The sequence below is a fragment of the Balaenoptera musculus genome, chromosome 8 (genome assembly GCF_009873245.2).
Source record: "Balaenoptera musculus isolate JJ_BM4_2016_0621 chromosome 8, mBalMus1.pri.v3, whole genome shotgun sequence".
Lineage (NCBI taxonomy): Eukaryota > Metazoa > Chordata > Mammalia > Artiodactyla > Balaenopteridae > Balaenoptera > Balaenoptera musculus.
This window is the reverse complement of record NC_045792.1, coordinates 13,635,267-13,650,458: the sequence shown is the minus strand read 5'-3', so window position 1 is coordinate 13,650,458 and position 15,192 is coordinate 13,635,267. Positions and strand designations below refer to the sequence as shown.

Here is a 15,192-nt window from a genome sequence, read left to right as displayed (position 1 = left end):
GTTCAAATGTCACCTCCCAGGTGACAGGCAGTTAGTAACTTCCTCTCCCAGGCTTTCCTAAGGCTTCTGTCTCCCTCTGAAGTACCATCATTTGGGCCCCCTGGAGGGGAACTGCTATGGTCTGGTCCCTGTTCACCTTGTTCTGGTTGCTCGATACTAGCCCAATACCACGTGTTCAGTGAAAGAACAGATGTTTACATGTATAAGTGAAATATCCACACTGTCCTCAGTCTGGACGGAGGGTAGAGATCATAAGGCCCTCTTCTCAGCCCTGCCCAAGGCGCCTCTCTACCAGTTCCCGACTGCACACCTCCGTCCAGTGCAAGCTGTGTTTGCATGTGGAGGCATGCCCTGGCTGTGGGTGGTGGGTGGCTCCTCCGTCGGTTACGTGGGTCCTGGGTGTGCCCGGTATGGAAGCACAGGGATGAGGCTGGGGGCTTTGAGGACCAGGAAGCCCCAGGGCCAGGCTATGGTTGGGTGCCAGACAAGAGGAGCAGGTTGAGGTGGGAGCTGTCCCTCAGCCCCATTCTTCTGCCTGCCTTGACCCAAATGACCAGAAGCCATACACAGGGGTCTGGGGTCTGAAGAGAGCCAGGTACAGAGGGAGGACCCAAGAAGACCTTGACTTAGATCTCTGTTAGGAGGCAGGCTGAAGCGGTGAAGAGGCACAGAGGGAAGAATGCCCTGGGAATGGGGGATGGGGGATGGGGGATGGGGGTCGCCTCGGGAAGGTCCAGGGGTGAGGTAGGAAGACCCAGGCCCCGGATTCTTGTTCTGGCTCTTCCCCTTCCTAGTTGGGTCAACCTGCGCAAGTCATTTCACCCTTCTGAGCTGCAGTTCCTGCATCTGTAAAATGGGCATAACAAGAAGCCCTGCCTGGGAGGTGGTGAGTAATGGGATGGAATTGGCGCTTAGTGACCTGCAGAGGGCAGTCCCAGCGGCAGGGCCCGCCTGGATGGAGGGCTGTACCACTGAGGGTGGGGGGAGGAGAGACAGATGGGGAAGAAGTCCCCGCCCCGGGCCTGCTCTCCGGGACGCTAGCCCCTCTCGCCATCTCCCTCCTCCCAGGACCCGGCGGCCCGGAGCGCCTGGGCTCGTGCTGGCGCTTGCCCGCTGCCGGGCCGGATGCCAGGGCTGACAGGGCTCCGCGCAGGCGGGCGGGGCGTGCAGGAAGCGTTGCGCCGCGCCGGGGCCTCTGGGAGCAAGCGGGAGACTCCGGCGGCGATCGGCTCCCGGGCCAGGGCAGCGGCGGTAAAGGTCTAAGTAGCAGGGGCGGGGCGGTGCTGGGCTGGTGCCACTAGGAGCTAGCGGCTGGGGACGCGTGGGACGCAGCCGGTGCTCTGAGAGGTGGGCATTCAGGCGGGCTTTACTCTTGGGCTCTGAAACCAAGTAGAACTAGGAAAGCTGGGACCCAGTTTAAGAGGAGGAGCTCTGGACCTGTGCGAGCACAGGCCCCGTACCTTTCCTGCTGTGCCCTCTCCTTTTCTCACTTCCCTGGGGACCAGCAGTGATCTTCCGACAATTGACCTCCCTACCCCCATCCCCACCGCCAGTCGCATCTTGAGTCAGAGGCCCTCCGATTGATTTTATCCCACTGAGCTAGTTTCCCCAAGCTTTTCCAGCCTTCCAGGGCCGTCTCTTAACCCTTCTTCCCCGACCCCGACCCCGGGACTCCTGGTCTGAGTCCCAGGCTGCGCCTCCACTGGTTGGCCCTGCTGGCAATAGGGCCCAATGCACCCAATTCTCCCTAAGGGTGCCCTGCCCTTAAGGAGTCACATCTCAGTGGAGACCAGGTGCCAGATAGCTGTATGCTTCATTTAAGGGAGCTCAGAGGGATCAGGAAAGACTTCCCAGGAGAGAGGACCTTTGAGCAGGTTCTTAAAAGATTGAGTAGGACTTCTGGCAGGGGAGAAAGGTCATTCCAAGCTGATGAAAGAGTATGAACAAAGTTAGGAAAGTGGGAGCAAGAATTCAGTGAGCCTGGCGGGTGAGGTATGGGTCAGGGGGAAACTCAGGAAAATAGCTGGTGTGGGCCAGGTGTTTGGACGCTACATAACCTAGGATTTTAGGGAGGCGATTGGTGGCTGGGATGAGGGATGGGAATGGAATGAGACTGAAGGCAGAGGCCAGTAAGGAGGAGGAGGGTCTAAGTTAGCACACGGTGGTAGGGATTATGCAATAGGAACAGGCTGGCAAAGTACTGGGTTGAGGAACCGGCAGGGCTGTTTCCACTGTGTGAAGGAGGGGGGAAGGATTTGAAGACAAAGAGGTCAGATTTCAAGTAGAAATCATGTGATGGGGAAGATTTGCAATAAAGTAACTGGAAGGGGAGGAGGGATGCTGAGTTCAGTTCTGCGAGCATGTGGCTCGAAGCATTGGCAGGATGTCCATATGGAGATATCAAATAGGAAGTCATTCATTCATTTATCTATTATTTATGCCAGCCTCAAAGGCAGGTTACATAAAAGTCACAGAGAAGATAAAATGATCAAACCATTAAAACTCAGCTAAAAGGACCTGATAGCTAAGGAAAAACTTCAGAGGAGAGTGGATGATTGTTACTGGAAAATGTTGGCTCAGAAAAGCCACTGAAAATGAACACAGGACTCATAGGAGCTTGCTGGCAGCCAAGCAAAAAAAAGGACACCTAAATAAAACAGTTCACTAGGCTGGAATTCGGGAGAAAGGCAATCGTGAAGCCTCAGGGGAGAACCAGTGGGTGGTAGGATCACTCAGGTGGGGAATGTAGAGGAGAGGGGTCTGAAAGCCAAGCCAGGGCTTTGGTGATGCTGGCATTTAAGGAAAGGCTGATGTTCTCCTGAGGAGGAAGGGCCTCCCTTGGCCTGCATGAGAGGTGGAGTGGGAAAGTGGGGGTGTGTGGGGTCCATTCACACCATTCTTCCTGCAGCGGAACAGGATAGAAGGTGGTGTGCTCAGTCCCCCAGGCCCTGACCTTCTCTCCTGCCATGAGGTGGGGCTGCCATTTGCCCAGGGCCTCTTGGGGCCCTGGTCTGGGAAGAGTACTCCAGCCAGCAGGTGAGCAGGAAGTAGGGGTTTCTGTTGCCACTTCTCCCTTTCCAGAGTCCAGATGGCACCTCCAAGAGAGAAGGGATCCAGACATCAGGCATGCCAGTCCCAGCTCTGTGATTTACTAGCTGTTGGCCTTGGGCAAGTCACCGCACCTCCCTGAGCTTCCTTTTTCCCATCCTAAACTAAGGGAGTCAGATTAGATGATCTTTGAGTGTCCCTGTAGCTACATAAGTCCAGGAACACTTGTCTGATTTCATTTTGCATTCAACGAATATTTATTGAGTGCCTGCTATGTGCCAGACCCCGTGCTAAGTTCTAAGCAGGTACTTGTGAACCAAAACAGATGTGATCCCTGCTCTCATGGAGGAATGGGGGTGAGTGTGTGAATGAATGTTAATCAAATAATTACATAATGAAATATAAAATTTCATAATAACTGCTACAAAGGGGCAGTACATGATGCTATGAGAGCAAATGATGGGGATTTGATGTAGATGTGGGATCTGTGTATTGTTGAGCTAATGTGGGTGAATTCTGGATGCTGTTTCTTCCTTCTGCTTTCTCTCTGTAGATGAACGTATCCCCTTCCTGATCCACTGGAGTTGGCCCCTTAAAGGGGAGCGCCCCCTTGGGCCCCCTAGGTGAGGCCTCAGTGTCATACCTTAGGACACATCTGGGCACAGCAGAGTAGCCTGGGAAGGGTCAGGACTTGGAGAGAGCTTGATCTCCTGGGGAGAGTTGGTCTTCCGGGGCTGGAGAGGGTACAGACTCAACTACCAGGCCTAAGAGGAAGTTAGCTTATATCATCCATAGTACAAGTCACAGTGGTCAGCCAGAGGGAGGACCGGTGGGAAGTGGGTGGAGTCTGGCAGTGGTCAGTCTGAGTTCCAGGCAGGCAGTCAGCAGTGGGGGGCTGGAGAGGTAGGGGCAAGACCTCAGGCCCTGGGAAGGGTATGAGAGTCAGATGAGGCTCTGGACTTGGGTGTCCAGAGTCAGTCCTGGATCTCAGGAAGCCAGAAGTTCATCAGTCCAGGCAGGCCTGGACTCTGAGCCTGTGCAGAGCCTGAGCCCAATAGCCAAGCCCCAGCTCATCCCTTTTCCTTGCTCACAGGGCCTTTATACGCCATCATGGAAGCTCAGCGGGCAGTGGTCCCCCATCAGGGAGGCACGGACAGTTGTTCCAGGGCATCGCTGCAGCTGGTAAAGGGACTGGCTCCTCAGTCAGCCTGAGGAGAGGGGCTGCTGGGCTCCCAGTGCGGGGGTGGGTTCAGGGAGCGTGGGGAAGAAGGGCTTGGAGAGAGAAACAAGCAGGAAGGAGGTATAGAGGATCCATTACAATCAGCCATCAGTGGACCCACTCTCCCTGGCCCCATTATCCATCTGTCCATGTGTCCCTTCCTGCAACATTCATGCAGTGCACACTTACGATGTACAAAGCACTGGGAGGGATATAATATCCCTACCTTCAACACACTGCCTCTAGCTGTCAGGTGAAGATCACACACAGATAATCATGCAGCCAGTCAGCCCAGACTCACCCTCACTCGTTCCATGGCTTCCCACTTTCTGCCACAGGGGTCCAAACTTTCTGGACAGTCTGAGGGAGTCCTGTGTGTCCAGCACCATTCTGGGTCCTGGCATCTCCTGGTGTTGTGTCTTGACTCCGCAGCCTGACCCTACCACCTCCTTAAGCTCCTGCATTTCTCAGCCCCTCTCCCTGACACATTCCCTCTGCCTTCCCATCCAGAAGCTATCCAGCGGCACCGCCAGAACCTGGCCGAGTGGTTCAGCCGGCTGCCCAGGGAAGAGCGCCAGTTCGGCCCAACCTTTGCACTAGACACGGTGCATGTAGACCCTGTGATCCGCGAGAGCAGCCCTGATGAGCTGCTTCGCCCACTGGCTGAGCTGGCCCTGGAGCATCAGCCGCCCTCTGCTGGGCTCCCTCCACTGGCCCTGTCTCAGCTCTTTGACCCCGATGCCAGTGGGCGCCGGGTGCAGACGGTGGTGCTCTACGGGACAGTGGGCACAGGCAAGAGCACGCTGGTGCGCAAGATGGTCCTGGACTGGTGTCACGGGCGGCTGCCAGCCTTCAAGCTGCTCATCCCCTTCTCCTGCGAGGACCTGTCATCCCTGGGCCCTGCGCCGGCCTCCTTGTGCCAACTTGTGGCCCAGCGCTACACAACCCTGAAGGAGACTCTGCCTCTGATGACCGCTGCCGGTTCCCGCCTGCTCTTTGTGTTCCACGGCTTGGAGCACCTCAACCTTGATTTCCGGTTGGCGGGCACAGGGCTTTGCAGTGACCCGGAGGAGTCAGAGGCGCCAGCTGCCATCATCGTCAACCTGCTACGCAAATACATGTTGCCCGAGGTGAGTGCACCCTGCTCTGCCTCCACTGTCCCCAATTTGCCCCCTCAGGATTTTCGTGTCCTGAGTCCGCATGTTTAATGGGTAGGAACGTAGGCTCTGGGTTATTTCAAATCCTGCCTCTCCACTTCCAAGCCGTGGGACTGAGCAAGTCAGTAACTTCTCCAGGCTTCTGTTTCCTTCTCTCCTTGAGTTGTACTGAACAAATGGGATACTGCATATGAAGTGCTTAGCACAGTGTCCTGGATCATAGTGGGTGCTCAGTAAGTGTGAGTTATATTACTGTGGTCGTCATTATCTTCATCCTTGAACACTCAGTCTTCAGGGACTCCCTGGCAAGTGAGCCAATCAGGACACAAGGGTCTTTATTATTTTTTTTATAAATTTGTTTATCTTATTTATTTTTGGCTGTGTTGGGTCTTCGTTGCTGTGCACGGGTTTCTCAAGTTGCGGCGAGCGGGGGCTACTCTTCGTTGCGGTGCGCGGGCTTCTCATTGAGGTGACTTCTCTTGTTGCGGAGCACGGGCTCTAGGCGCGTGGGATTCACTAGTTGCGGCGTGCAGGCTCAGTAGTTGTGGCTCGTGGGCTCTAGAGCGCAGGCTCAGTAGTTGTGACTCACGGGCTTACTTGCTCCATGACATGCGGGATCTTCCCAGACCAGGGATCGAACCCGTGTCCCCTGCATTGGCAGGCGGATTCTTAACCACTGCGCCACCAGGGAAGCCCACAAGTGTCTTTCTTAACTCTCAACCATGCTCTTCCCAGGCCAGCATTCTGGTGACCACCCGGCCCTCTGCCATCGGCCGCATCCCCAGCAAGTATGTGGGCCGCTATGGCAAGATCTGTGGCTTCTCTGATACCAACCTACAGAAGCTCTACTTCCAGCTCCGCCTCAACCAGCCAGACTGCAGGCACGGAGCTGGGGGGGTCTCAGCCACGCCGGCTCAGCGTGACCACCTGGTGCAGATGCTCTCCCGGAACCTGGAGGGGCACCACCAGATCGCCGCTGCCTGCTTCCTGCCCTCGTATTGCTGGCTTGTCTGTGCCACCCTGCACTTCCTGCACGCTCCCACACCAGCCGGCCAGACCCTCACGAGCATCTACACCAGCTTCCTGCATCTAAACTTCAGTGGGGAGATGCTGGACAGCACTGACCCCTCCAAGTTGTCCCTGATGGCCTATGCAGCCCGAACCATGGGCAAGTTGGCCTACGAGGGGGTGTCCTCCCGCAAGACGTACTTCTCTGAAGAGGATGTCCGTGGCTGCCTGGAAGCTGGCATCCAGACGGAAGAGGAGTTTCAGCTGCTGCATGTGTTCCGCCGGGATGCCCTGAGGTTTTTTCTGGCCCCATGCGTGGAGCCAGGGCACCTGGGTACCTTCGTGTTCACTGTGCCCGCCATGCAGGAATACCTGGCTGCCCTCTACATTGTGCTGGGTTTGCGGAAGACGACTCTGCAGCGAGTGAGCAAGGAAGTGGCCGAGCTCGTGGGCCGTGTCGGGGAGGACATCAGCCTGGTCCTGGGCATCATGGCCAAACTGCTGCCCCTGCGGGCCCTGCCCCTGCTCTTCAACCTGCTCAAGGTAACAGCCCTAGGATCCCAGGCTGCCGGCCCCCATCCTCCTCGTTCACCCTTGCTCCTCCCCAGAAGGAAACTGCTTCTTCCTGCATGACTGTGAATCCTCTTCTTGGCTCTGTTTCAGATTTGGGCAATCTGGCTTTTAGTGGGAATGGGGCATAAGGAAGAGGGAGAGAGAAGCCACAGGCTGGGGAAGGCTTGGAGGGGAATCTGAGGGTGCAGGGACTTTCATAACAATCCCATAACTCTAATGATAGGTTTTTGTTTGTTTGTTTGTTTTTGTTTTTTTTTGTTTTTTGCCTCTCTCCTCCTAGTCTTTGTTGCTGGGTGGCAGGGGTCACTACTGTCCAGGGTCTGTCCTGTGCTTTGCAGGTCCAGAAACCCAATTGTATCTGTTCCTCAGAGGTGATTAGACTCTGGGAGTGATGTCTCATCCTAACTTAATCACCAGAGACAGGTTTATAAAGCAGATGCCATTTTATTCATTTATACCAGGAGGATAAATGGCATTGGTAATTGGCTTAGGACAGTCCGTCTTGGGTGCAGGTCTGCTCCGGAAACCAAATTACAGGCCTGAGGACTGTGCTGTGAGCAGGGCGGATGTACTAAGTTTTTGATGGGAAGATGTAGCCACTCTCGGCTGATGTCTGCCCGGGTGCCTTGTAAATGAAATATAATTATGATCCCTTTTATAGATGAGGAAACTGGAGCTCACAGACGCTAAGTAACTTGACTAAGGTCACTCAGATAGTAAGGAGAATAACTGGGGTCTGAGTGCAGGTTTTGTGGTTCTGAATCCTGTGCTCTTTCCGCCAAACTTTATTGATGTACTATGGATATTTCTAGGAAGCTATGGTGCCTTGCTAGGTAACCCTGGTCCGCTATAGCAATGTTTCAGTAATCGGTCTTGGGGAAGCAGAGCCCTGGTGAGCTGACAACATTTTAACAAGTTTTCCTTTTTATAGGCAGCAAAGCCTCAGGGTTAAAAACAGGGATTCTGTAACGCAGCTACCTGGTTCACATCCAGGCTCTGCCACTTACTAGCTGTGTGACCTTGTACAAGTTACTTAATCTCTCTGTGCCCCAAGGTCCTTATCTGTTAAATGAATAATAATAGATAATAATAGAATCTATATCATTGGCCCAATATGAGGATTAAATGTCTTCATCTGCAGGACCTGGCACATAGTAAGCGCTATTTAATTGTTTGTTAAACACAAAAACAGTCTCAGGCAGCCCATCCCTTCTTACACCACTGCCTCAGGCAGGGAGGTAATGGCCATTGCTGAGGCCACCCACCCCTTTGAGGATGTGCTTGCCTCATCTGGATTGCAGTGAGAGGCTGTGGTCTCCTGACAGGGTTCAGAAAGCCACTCAGTTACTTAAGGGGGCACCACACCCACAAGCCCTCTTGGAGGGAGGGTTGCCTAGCAGAGGATGGGTACCATCTGTTTCTTCATGAGCCTATTGATTCATTTTCCCAGAGTGACAGTTTGTGTGTCTTGTCTCCAGATGCTTGTTGGGGGAGGGGCACTATAACCTCCATGGTGGGAACCTCGCCTGTAAAAAGTGAAGAAAACACATGAGAGGAGGTGCCACAAGACAACCTGGTGGCTCTTGGCAGAGGAATGGACCTCTCCTTTCCTTTCAGAACCATTGCAAGGATGGCAGCTGATGTCACCAACCTCCCAAACATTCAGTTCTTCAATAACTATTTGAGTGCCTGCTGTGTGCCAGGCAATGTGTTAGATTCGGAGGAAAAAGCAACAGAACCCCAGGTTTCTGCCTTTTCTGATCATATGGTCTCAACATAAACATGTCAACATAACCATGTGATTAAAAATTCTGGGAAGTGCCTGGAAAGCAAAGTTCCAGGTGCTATGGAAGTATGTAAGGGGGGAGGGGGGGACCTGGTTTGGGGGGATAAGTAAAGCCTCTCTGCAGGAAGGGCTTTTAATCTGATCCCTGGAGGATTAGCCAGGAGAAGAACTGGGTGTGGTGGGGGGAACACTCCGGGAAGAGGGCACAGCTTTGAAGAAGGAACAATCTTGGCACCGTCAAAAAACAAAAAACGGAAAAGAGAGAGAGAGAAGCCGAGAGGACAGGAGCAGAGCGAGCGAGGGTGAGAGGCTGTCATGAAGGCGCCGTGGTTGACAGGGGCCTGTCAGTGAAAAATTGATCGATAGTCCATCTGTTCCTGGAAGGGGGACCCCTTCCAGGGCCTGAGAGCGAGCTCTTTTTTTTTTTTAAATAAATGAATTTATTTATTTATTTATTTATTTATTTTGGCTGCGTTGGGTCTTTGTTGCTGCGCGCAGGCTTTCTCTAGTTGCAGTGAGCAGGGGCTACTCTTCATTGCGGTGCGTGGGCTTCTCATTGCAGTGGCTTCTCTTGTTGCAGAGCACGGGCTCTAGGCGCACAGGCTTCAGTAGTTGTGGCACATGGGCTCAGTAGTAGTGGCACGTGGGCTCAGTAGTTGTGGTGCACGGGCTTAGTTGCTCTGCAGCATGTGGGATCTCCCCGGACCAGGGCTCGAACCCATGTCCCCTGCATTGGCAGGCGGATTCTTAACCACTGCACCACCAGGGAAGTCCCTGAGAGCGAGCGCTTGTCTAACACTCGGAAATCAATTGTCTGAGGAGACACACGTACTGACAAAGCAAAAGACTTTATTGGGAAGGGCTGCCCGAGCAGAGAACAGTGGGGTAAGGGAACCTAGGAGAACTGCTCTGCCACATGGCTTGTAGTCTCAGGTTTTATGGTAATGGGGTTAGTTTCTGGGCTGTCTCTGGCCAGTCATCTTGCTTGGCCCATATTTAGTCTGACTCAAGGTCCTTCCTGGTGGCACGCATGTCTCAGCCAAGATGGATTCCAGCGCCAAGGATTCTGGGAGGTTGATAGGACAATATTATGGGGCTGGCGTCTCCTCCCTCTTTTTGGCCCCTCCTGAATTCTCTAGTTTTTGACGGCAGCACCATGTTCCTTATCGGGACCTCCTGTTATGAGACAACTCATGCAAGTGGTCATCATCGTGCCTGGCCAAGGCGGGTGGTTTTAGTCAACGGTTCCCTAACACATCTAAGAAAGAAATGGAAATTTTAATTCAAGCCAATCTGAGGATTATAACCCACGAGACAGTCTCTCAGAGAGCTCTGATAACTATTCCAAAGAGATTAAGAGGGAGGCCAACATATTCAATATATGTGATTTTGGCAACGAGGGTATGTGTAATCAAACATACATCGCAGTAGAAGATTGTACCCGGTTACGAGGGACAGACATCTCAGTTAATGGTGTTAGTGCTTTTCTAAGTACGGAAAAATGCAAGAATCCGGGTTCACAAAAATTTCTCCTGAAATATCTAAGGACCAGTTCTGTCAGTTTTCTCAAAGCACAAAGTGCCTTATCCTGATCTTTGCCCTGAATTCCTTTCGAGGTTATTGTATCCAGTGACTGCAGTGGCTAATGGCTTGACTTTGTAGAATTGGGTGGTGGGCAACATTCTTTATTTTACAATCCCTTCCCTTTCAGTCTTAGTTTCAACCAAGGTTTGGGAGGCATTTCGTGACCAATATGTTCCACAGCACTAGGAATGCTCATTCCCAGGTCCGGCCAGGATTTCATTGATAGGTCACTCAATGTGCTATTAGTGGACTAGACCCTATTAACAGTAGCCAAAATCCTCTGGACCCCCTGTCTTACTAGTCCGTTATGATCCAAGGAACGGTTCCCTCTTGTTGTTTCTTCCCTTATCCAGAGTTACACTATTACAATCATTCATCTTACAGAACTATATATTTGATCAATTGTTTCAAGTCACCTAATCATCATTAATTTTATCTGAGGCTCAGTCACACATTTGGTGATGCAAGAAACAACAATCTTATAAAATAGGCAAATACAAGTAATATAGCTAGTAGTATTAATAGGATCATAAGTAAGTATTGAAACTAAGATCTTCCACAAGGTGAGGCCCAGTATCTCCTCAGGTCTCTCAGCAGTCTGTTTTGCACCAATCTCTGTCTTTAAGGAAAATGATATATTGGCATTGTACATAAAGTTCACCAAAGATGTCTGCATATACAAGGCGAGTGGTGGGTCATTGTGACCCCTTACAGGATTGAGAAAGGAATGTTATCTTCTAAGGAGTTACATGGCTGGCGCCAGAAGGAGAAAAATTGATCTTTATGATTGAGCGGGTATTTCTGCCATTGGGGAGGTCTAGTTAAATGCATAATGCAGATGCACAATGCACACTGGAGGGGAGGGAGGAGGCCCAAATGGGCAGAGAAAAATTTTATGTTTAAATTTTTCTTGTCTTTCCTTAAAATATGAATTTTACTTCACGAGGCCAAATCGTGCAGGGTCTGAAGCAGTAGGAGCAACATCCGTCATCGCTGCTGGGATGACGGTGATGATGTTGAAGATGATGATGTATTTATACCACCTAGCCCGGTACCAAGCTGAATGCATAATATATGCTAACTCCTTCCCACCATGCTTGGGCTTGAAAATGTACGGGGTGTCTGGGAAAAAGAAAGAATTTCCCAGTGTCTGGAGTACATGAGACGAGTGTTGAGAGGTGACTCCGGAAAGGTCAAATTGGGGCCAAATTATGCAAAGTTCTATATTCCACATGGGCAGTGGGGAGCCACGGAAGGTGCTGCAGCAGGGGGAGTAGTATGATCAGACAAATCGTGCTCGAGTTTAAGGGAGATCACCAGGCTGGAGCAGTCAGGAAGACTGCACCTTAAGCTTAGGCCAGAAGGCTAAACAGCACACAGTAGGCTGCAGCGCCCTCTCCCTTCTTCCCTTCCAGGTGGTTCCACGTGTGTTCTGGCGTGTGGTAGGTAAGAGCCGTGAGGCAGTGGCCCAGGCCATGGTGCTGGAGATGTTCCGAGAGGAGGACTACTACAACGACGACGTCCTGGACCAGATGGGTGCCAGTATCCTGGGTGTGGAGGGCCCGCGGTGCCACCTGGACGAGCCCACAGAGGATGAGGTCTTTGAGCTTTTCCCCATGTTCATGGGCGGCCTTCTCTCTGCCCATAACCGGGTAGTGCTGGCTCAGCTCGGCTGCCCCATCAAGACCCTGGATGCCCTGGAGAATGCCCAGGCCATCAAGAGGAAGCTGGGCAAGCTGGGCCGGCAGGTGCTGCCCCCCTCGGAGCTCCTTGACCACCTCTTCTTCCACTATGAGTTCCAGAATCAGCGCTTCTCCGCCGAGGTGCTCGGCTCCCTGCGCCAGCTCAACCTGGCGGGCGTGCGCATGACGCCCCTCAAGTGCACGGTGGTGGCAGCTGTACTGGGCAGTGGAAGGCATGCCCTGGACGAGGTGAACTTGGCCTCCTGCCAACTGGACCCCGCCGGGCTGCGCACGCTCAGGCCTGTCTTCCTGCGTGCCCAGAAGCTGGGGTGAGGCCCTGTCCTCATGCGCGGGTGGAAGAGAAGGTTCTTGGGAAAGCAAAGGGAGTGAGGAAGGACCAGGGGGTGGGGTGAAATCTGGTACGGGTGGAGGTGACAAGAGCTACAGAAGGGGACACAGCTGTGGACTACGAGAGGCAGGATGGTGAGGGAGGGGCCCGGTGGGTGGGCAGGTCCGTGCCGAACTCCTTCCTTGGTTTCTCACCTGCTCTCTGCCCACCTTCTGCTCCAGCTTGCAACTCAACAGCCTGGGCCCCGAGGCCTGCAGGGACCTCCGAGACCTGCTGCTGCATGACCAGTGCCAAGTTACCACCCTGCGGTGAGTGCCCTGGGAGGGGGCTCCATCCTGCTGGCCAGCTAAGGTCAAGGGTGAGCTCCCCACCTCCCAACATGCCTGGAACAGGCACACCCATGCTGTAGTAAAGAAGACGGGAGTGTAGACCTTGACCTGCTCCCCACCCCATGACGTCTAGTACAAGCAGCCAGGCAGGGGAAAAGATGCCACCAGCAATAAATAGGTGCTAAGAAAGCCTCTTGCGTGGCTAAAATCAGCCTGGGGTGGGGGGTGGAATAACACCCAGGCTGGTTACCTGGTAACAACGCCACTGATTCCCTCCCAGGATTTTCCCTGTCGCCTCACAAGGATGACCCTGACGCTGGGCACTCAATAGATGCTCCTAAAGTGTTGACTGATTTACTAGCAACCCAGACGCCTGGGTTCCTGATTTTGGATTGGAGTAAGGGGAGATGAATGAGGAGGGAGGGAGAGGGGGATGGGGAAACAGGAAGGGAGGGTGAAGCAGGGGCTGGAAGGGGGTGAAAAAAGGAGCAAGAAGGAACATGGTAACGAGGAAGGGGAGAGGGAAGAGGGGCGTCTCAAAGGAGAATGGAAGGCGGGAGGAGGGGAGGGAGAAGCCGGCTTCCACCCCACTCTCCCTCCTCTACAGTGAGCCTCACCCCCGTTTCTCCATCCTCTTTTCCTGGGACTGCATTTCTCTGCGTCCAGGCTGGTCTCTGCCCCAACCGGTGCACCGTTTTGGCCCAAGTCCCAGTGCTTAGCACAGGGCATCTGCTAGGGGCCCTCATAACCTTGGGGTGCTTGTGGCCCTAGGCTGTCCAACAACCCGCTGACGGCAGCGGGTGTGGCCCTGCTGGTGGAGGGGCTGGCGGGAAACACCTCGCTGAAACACCTGTCTCTGCTGCACACGGGCCTTGGGGACGAGGGCCTGGAGCTGCTGGCTGCCCAGCTAGACCGTAACCAGCAGCTACAGGAGCTGAATGTGGCCTACAACGGCGCTGGCGACACAGCGGCCCTGGCCTTAGCCAAGGCTGCCCGGGAGCACCCTTCCCTGGAGCTGCTGCAGTGAGTCTTGCCCTCCACTCCCATCTCCCCACCCACCCTTGGTGATTGGCCCTTCCCCTGCCCTGATTCTCCACCACCATTTCTCCTAGGGTCCTAGTGGCCCCATTTCTATTGACCCTGGTCCCACTGAATTCTAGCGTCATCCCTGCCTCCCAGTGGCCACCACCCTCCATCTCTGGCTTATTGCAAACACTTACCCCATTGCATTTCACAGCCAGGGGAACAGTTATGAGACCCCTTACTCTCTGTGCACCCACCCTCTGCCCCTTCTTCTCAGAGCTGAACGGCATCTACTCTTCTCTCTCCTGCTAGCCTCTACTTCAACGAGCTGAGCTCAGAGTGCCGCCAGGCCCTGCGGGACTTGGGGAGCACCACTGAGGGCAGTGCCCAGGTCGTGGTGTCACTGACAGAGGGGACAGCAGTGTCTGAGTACTGGTCAGTGATCCTGGGTGAAGTCCAGCGGAACCTCAACAGCTGGGATCGGGGCCGGGTCCGGCGCCACCTGGAGCTTCTGCTGTGGGATCTGGAAGATAACCGAGGAGGCACCCTTAATCCTTGGCGCAAAGCCCAGCTGCTTCGAGTGGAGGGCGAGGTCAGGGCCCTCCTGGAGCAGCTGGGAGGCCCTGGAAGCTGAGACAGTAGCAGCAGTGTGTGTCCCCTGGCCCCAAGCCGCTTCTGTCTGTGGCCTCCTAGCTTGCACTACCACTTCCAGAAAGATCCCTTCAGGGCTGGAGGCAAAGGAATGGGCACAGCTGTGCCAGTTGCTCTCCTGGGGCATGTCCAACCAGTGCTTCCAAGTCTGGAGTTTTCAGGGTCACGGAACATGCTTCCCCTCCCTTCGGCTAGAAGGACTGAAAGATGTGGCGTTTTGGTGGCCACATTGTCCTGTAGCACCACCACCAATCTCCTCTTGGATTGTGCCACCAGGGGGCACACTTCTTTCGTCGGCCTTGCCAGGGGCTTTGCCATCCAGATGTGTTGGAGGGCCTCCGCGTCCTGCCTTTATGCTTTCTTGGGACACCCTGGGACCCCCAGGATGCCAGCAGCCACTTTCCTCTCTCACTGGTGCTGTGTCCTCACCCTTGTTTCCCCTTCACCACAATGGTACCCAACCTCGGTGGCCCCTAGGGGCATGGGTGCTGACTTGCTGCTATTAAAGAGCTGTGTCTTCCAACTACTGTGGAGTCTTTTTTGACTGTTGCTTTCAAGAAAGGGTACTGTTCTTGGTCATTCTGTTAAACCACTGACCACGTTCTGTTGCAAATGTTTCTTGGGCACTAGTTTCAGAGGCCCTGAGGACTGTGGTGAGGGTGGCGCAAGAACAAGATGTCAGCGTGGGGGTAGGCCATGTTGGGCCATAGGGCTCCTGTCACCCTTCTCATACATTTATCCCAGGCTTGGAATTACAGTGCCCAGCAATTACAGTGACCTTTC

General features: G+C 53.8%; 1 protein-coding gene across 4 annotated transcripts; it reads left to right on the top strand.

The window, feature by feature from the left end:
• Positions 1 to 1,015: 1,015 nt before the first annotated feature.
• Positions 1,016 to 14,936, top strand: NLRX1 (NLR family member X1). 4 transcript variants are annotated; one of them, XM_036861597.1, is made up of 10 exons: positions 1,016 to 1,347; positions 2,909 to 3,036; positions 3,602 to 3,671; positions 4,142 to 4,230; positions 4,778 to 5,397; positions 6,160 to 6,975; positions 11,791 to 12,386; positions 12,628 to 12,714; positions 13,507 to 13,758; positions 14,071 to 14,936. In XM_036861597.1, the coding sequence occupies exons 2-10, from the start codon at positions 2,967 to 2,969 to the stop codon at positions 14,390 to 14,392; spliced, it is 2,922 nt and encodes a 973-aa protein (XP_036717492.1). In that variant the 5' UTR covers positions 1,016 to 1,347; positions 2,909 to 2,966; the 3' UTR covers positions 14,393 to 14,936. The 4 variants fall into 4 exon arrangements, with proteins under 4 accessions (XP_036717492.1, XP_036717493.1, XP_036717495.1 ...); XM_036861598.1 differs by having other exon boundaries at positions 1,016 to 1,251; positions 14,071 to 14,930; XM_036861599.1 differs by lacking the exon at positions 1,016 to 1,347 and having other exon boundaries at positions 1,355 to 3,036; positions 14,071 to 14,930.
• The last annotated feature ends 256 nt before the right edge of the window (positions 14,937 to 15,192 follow it).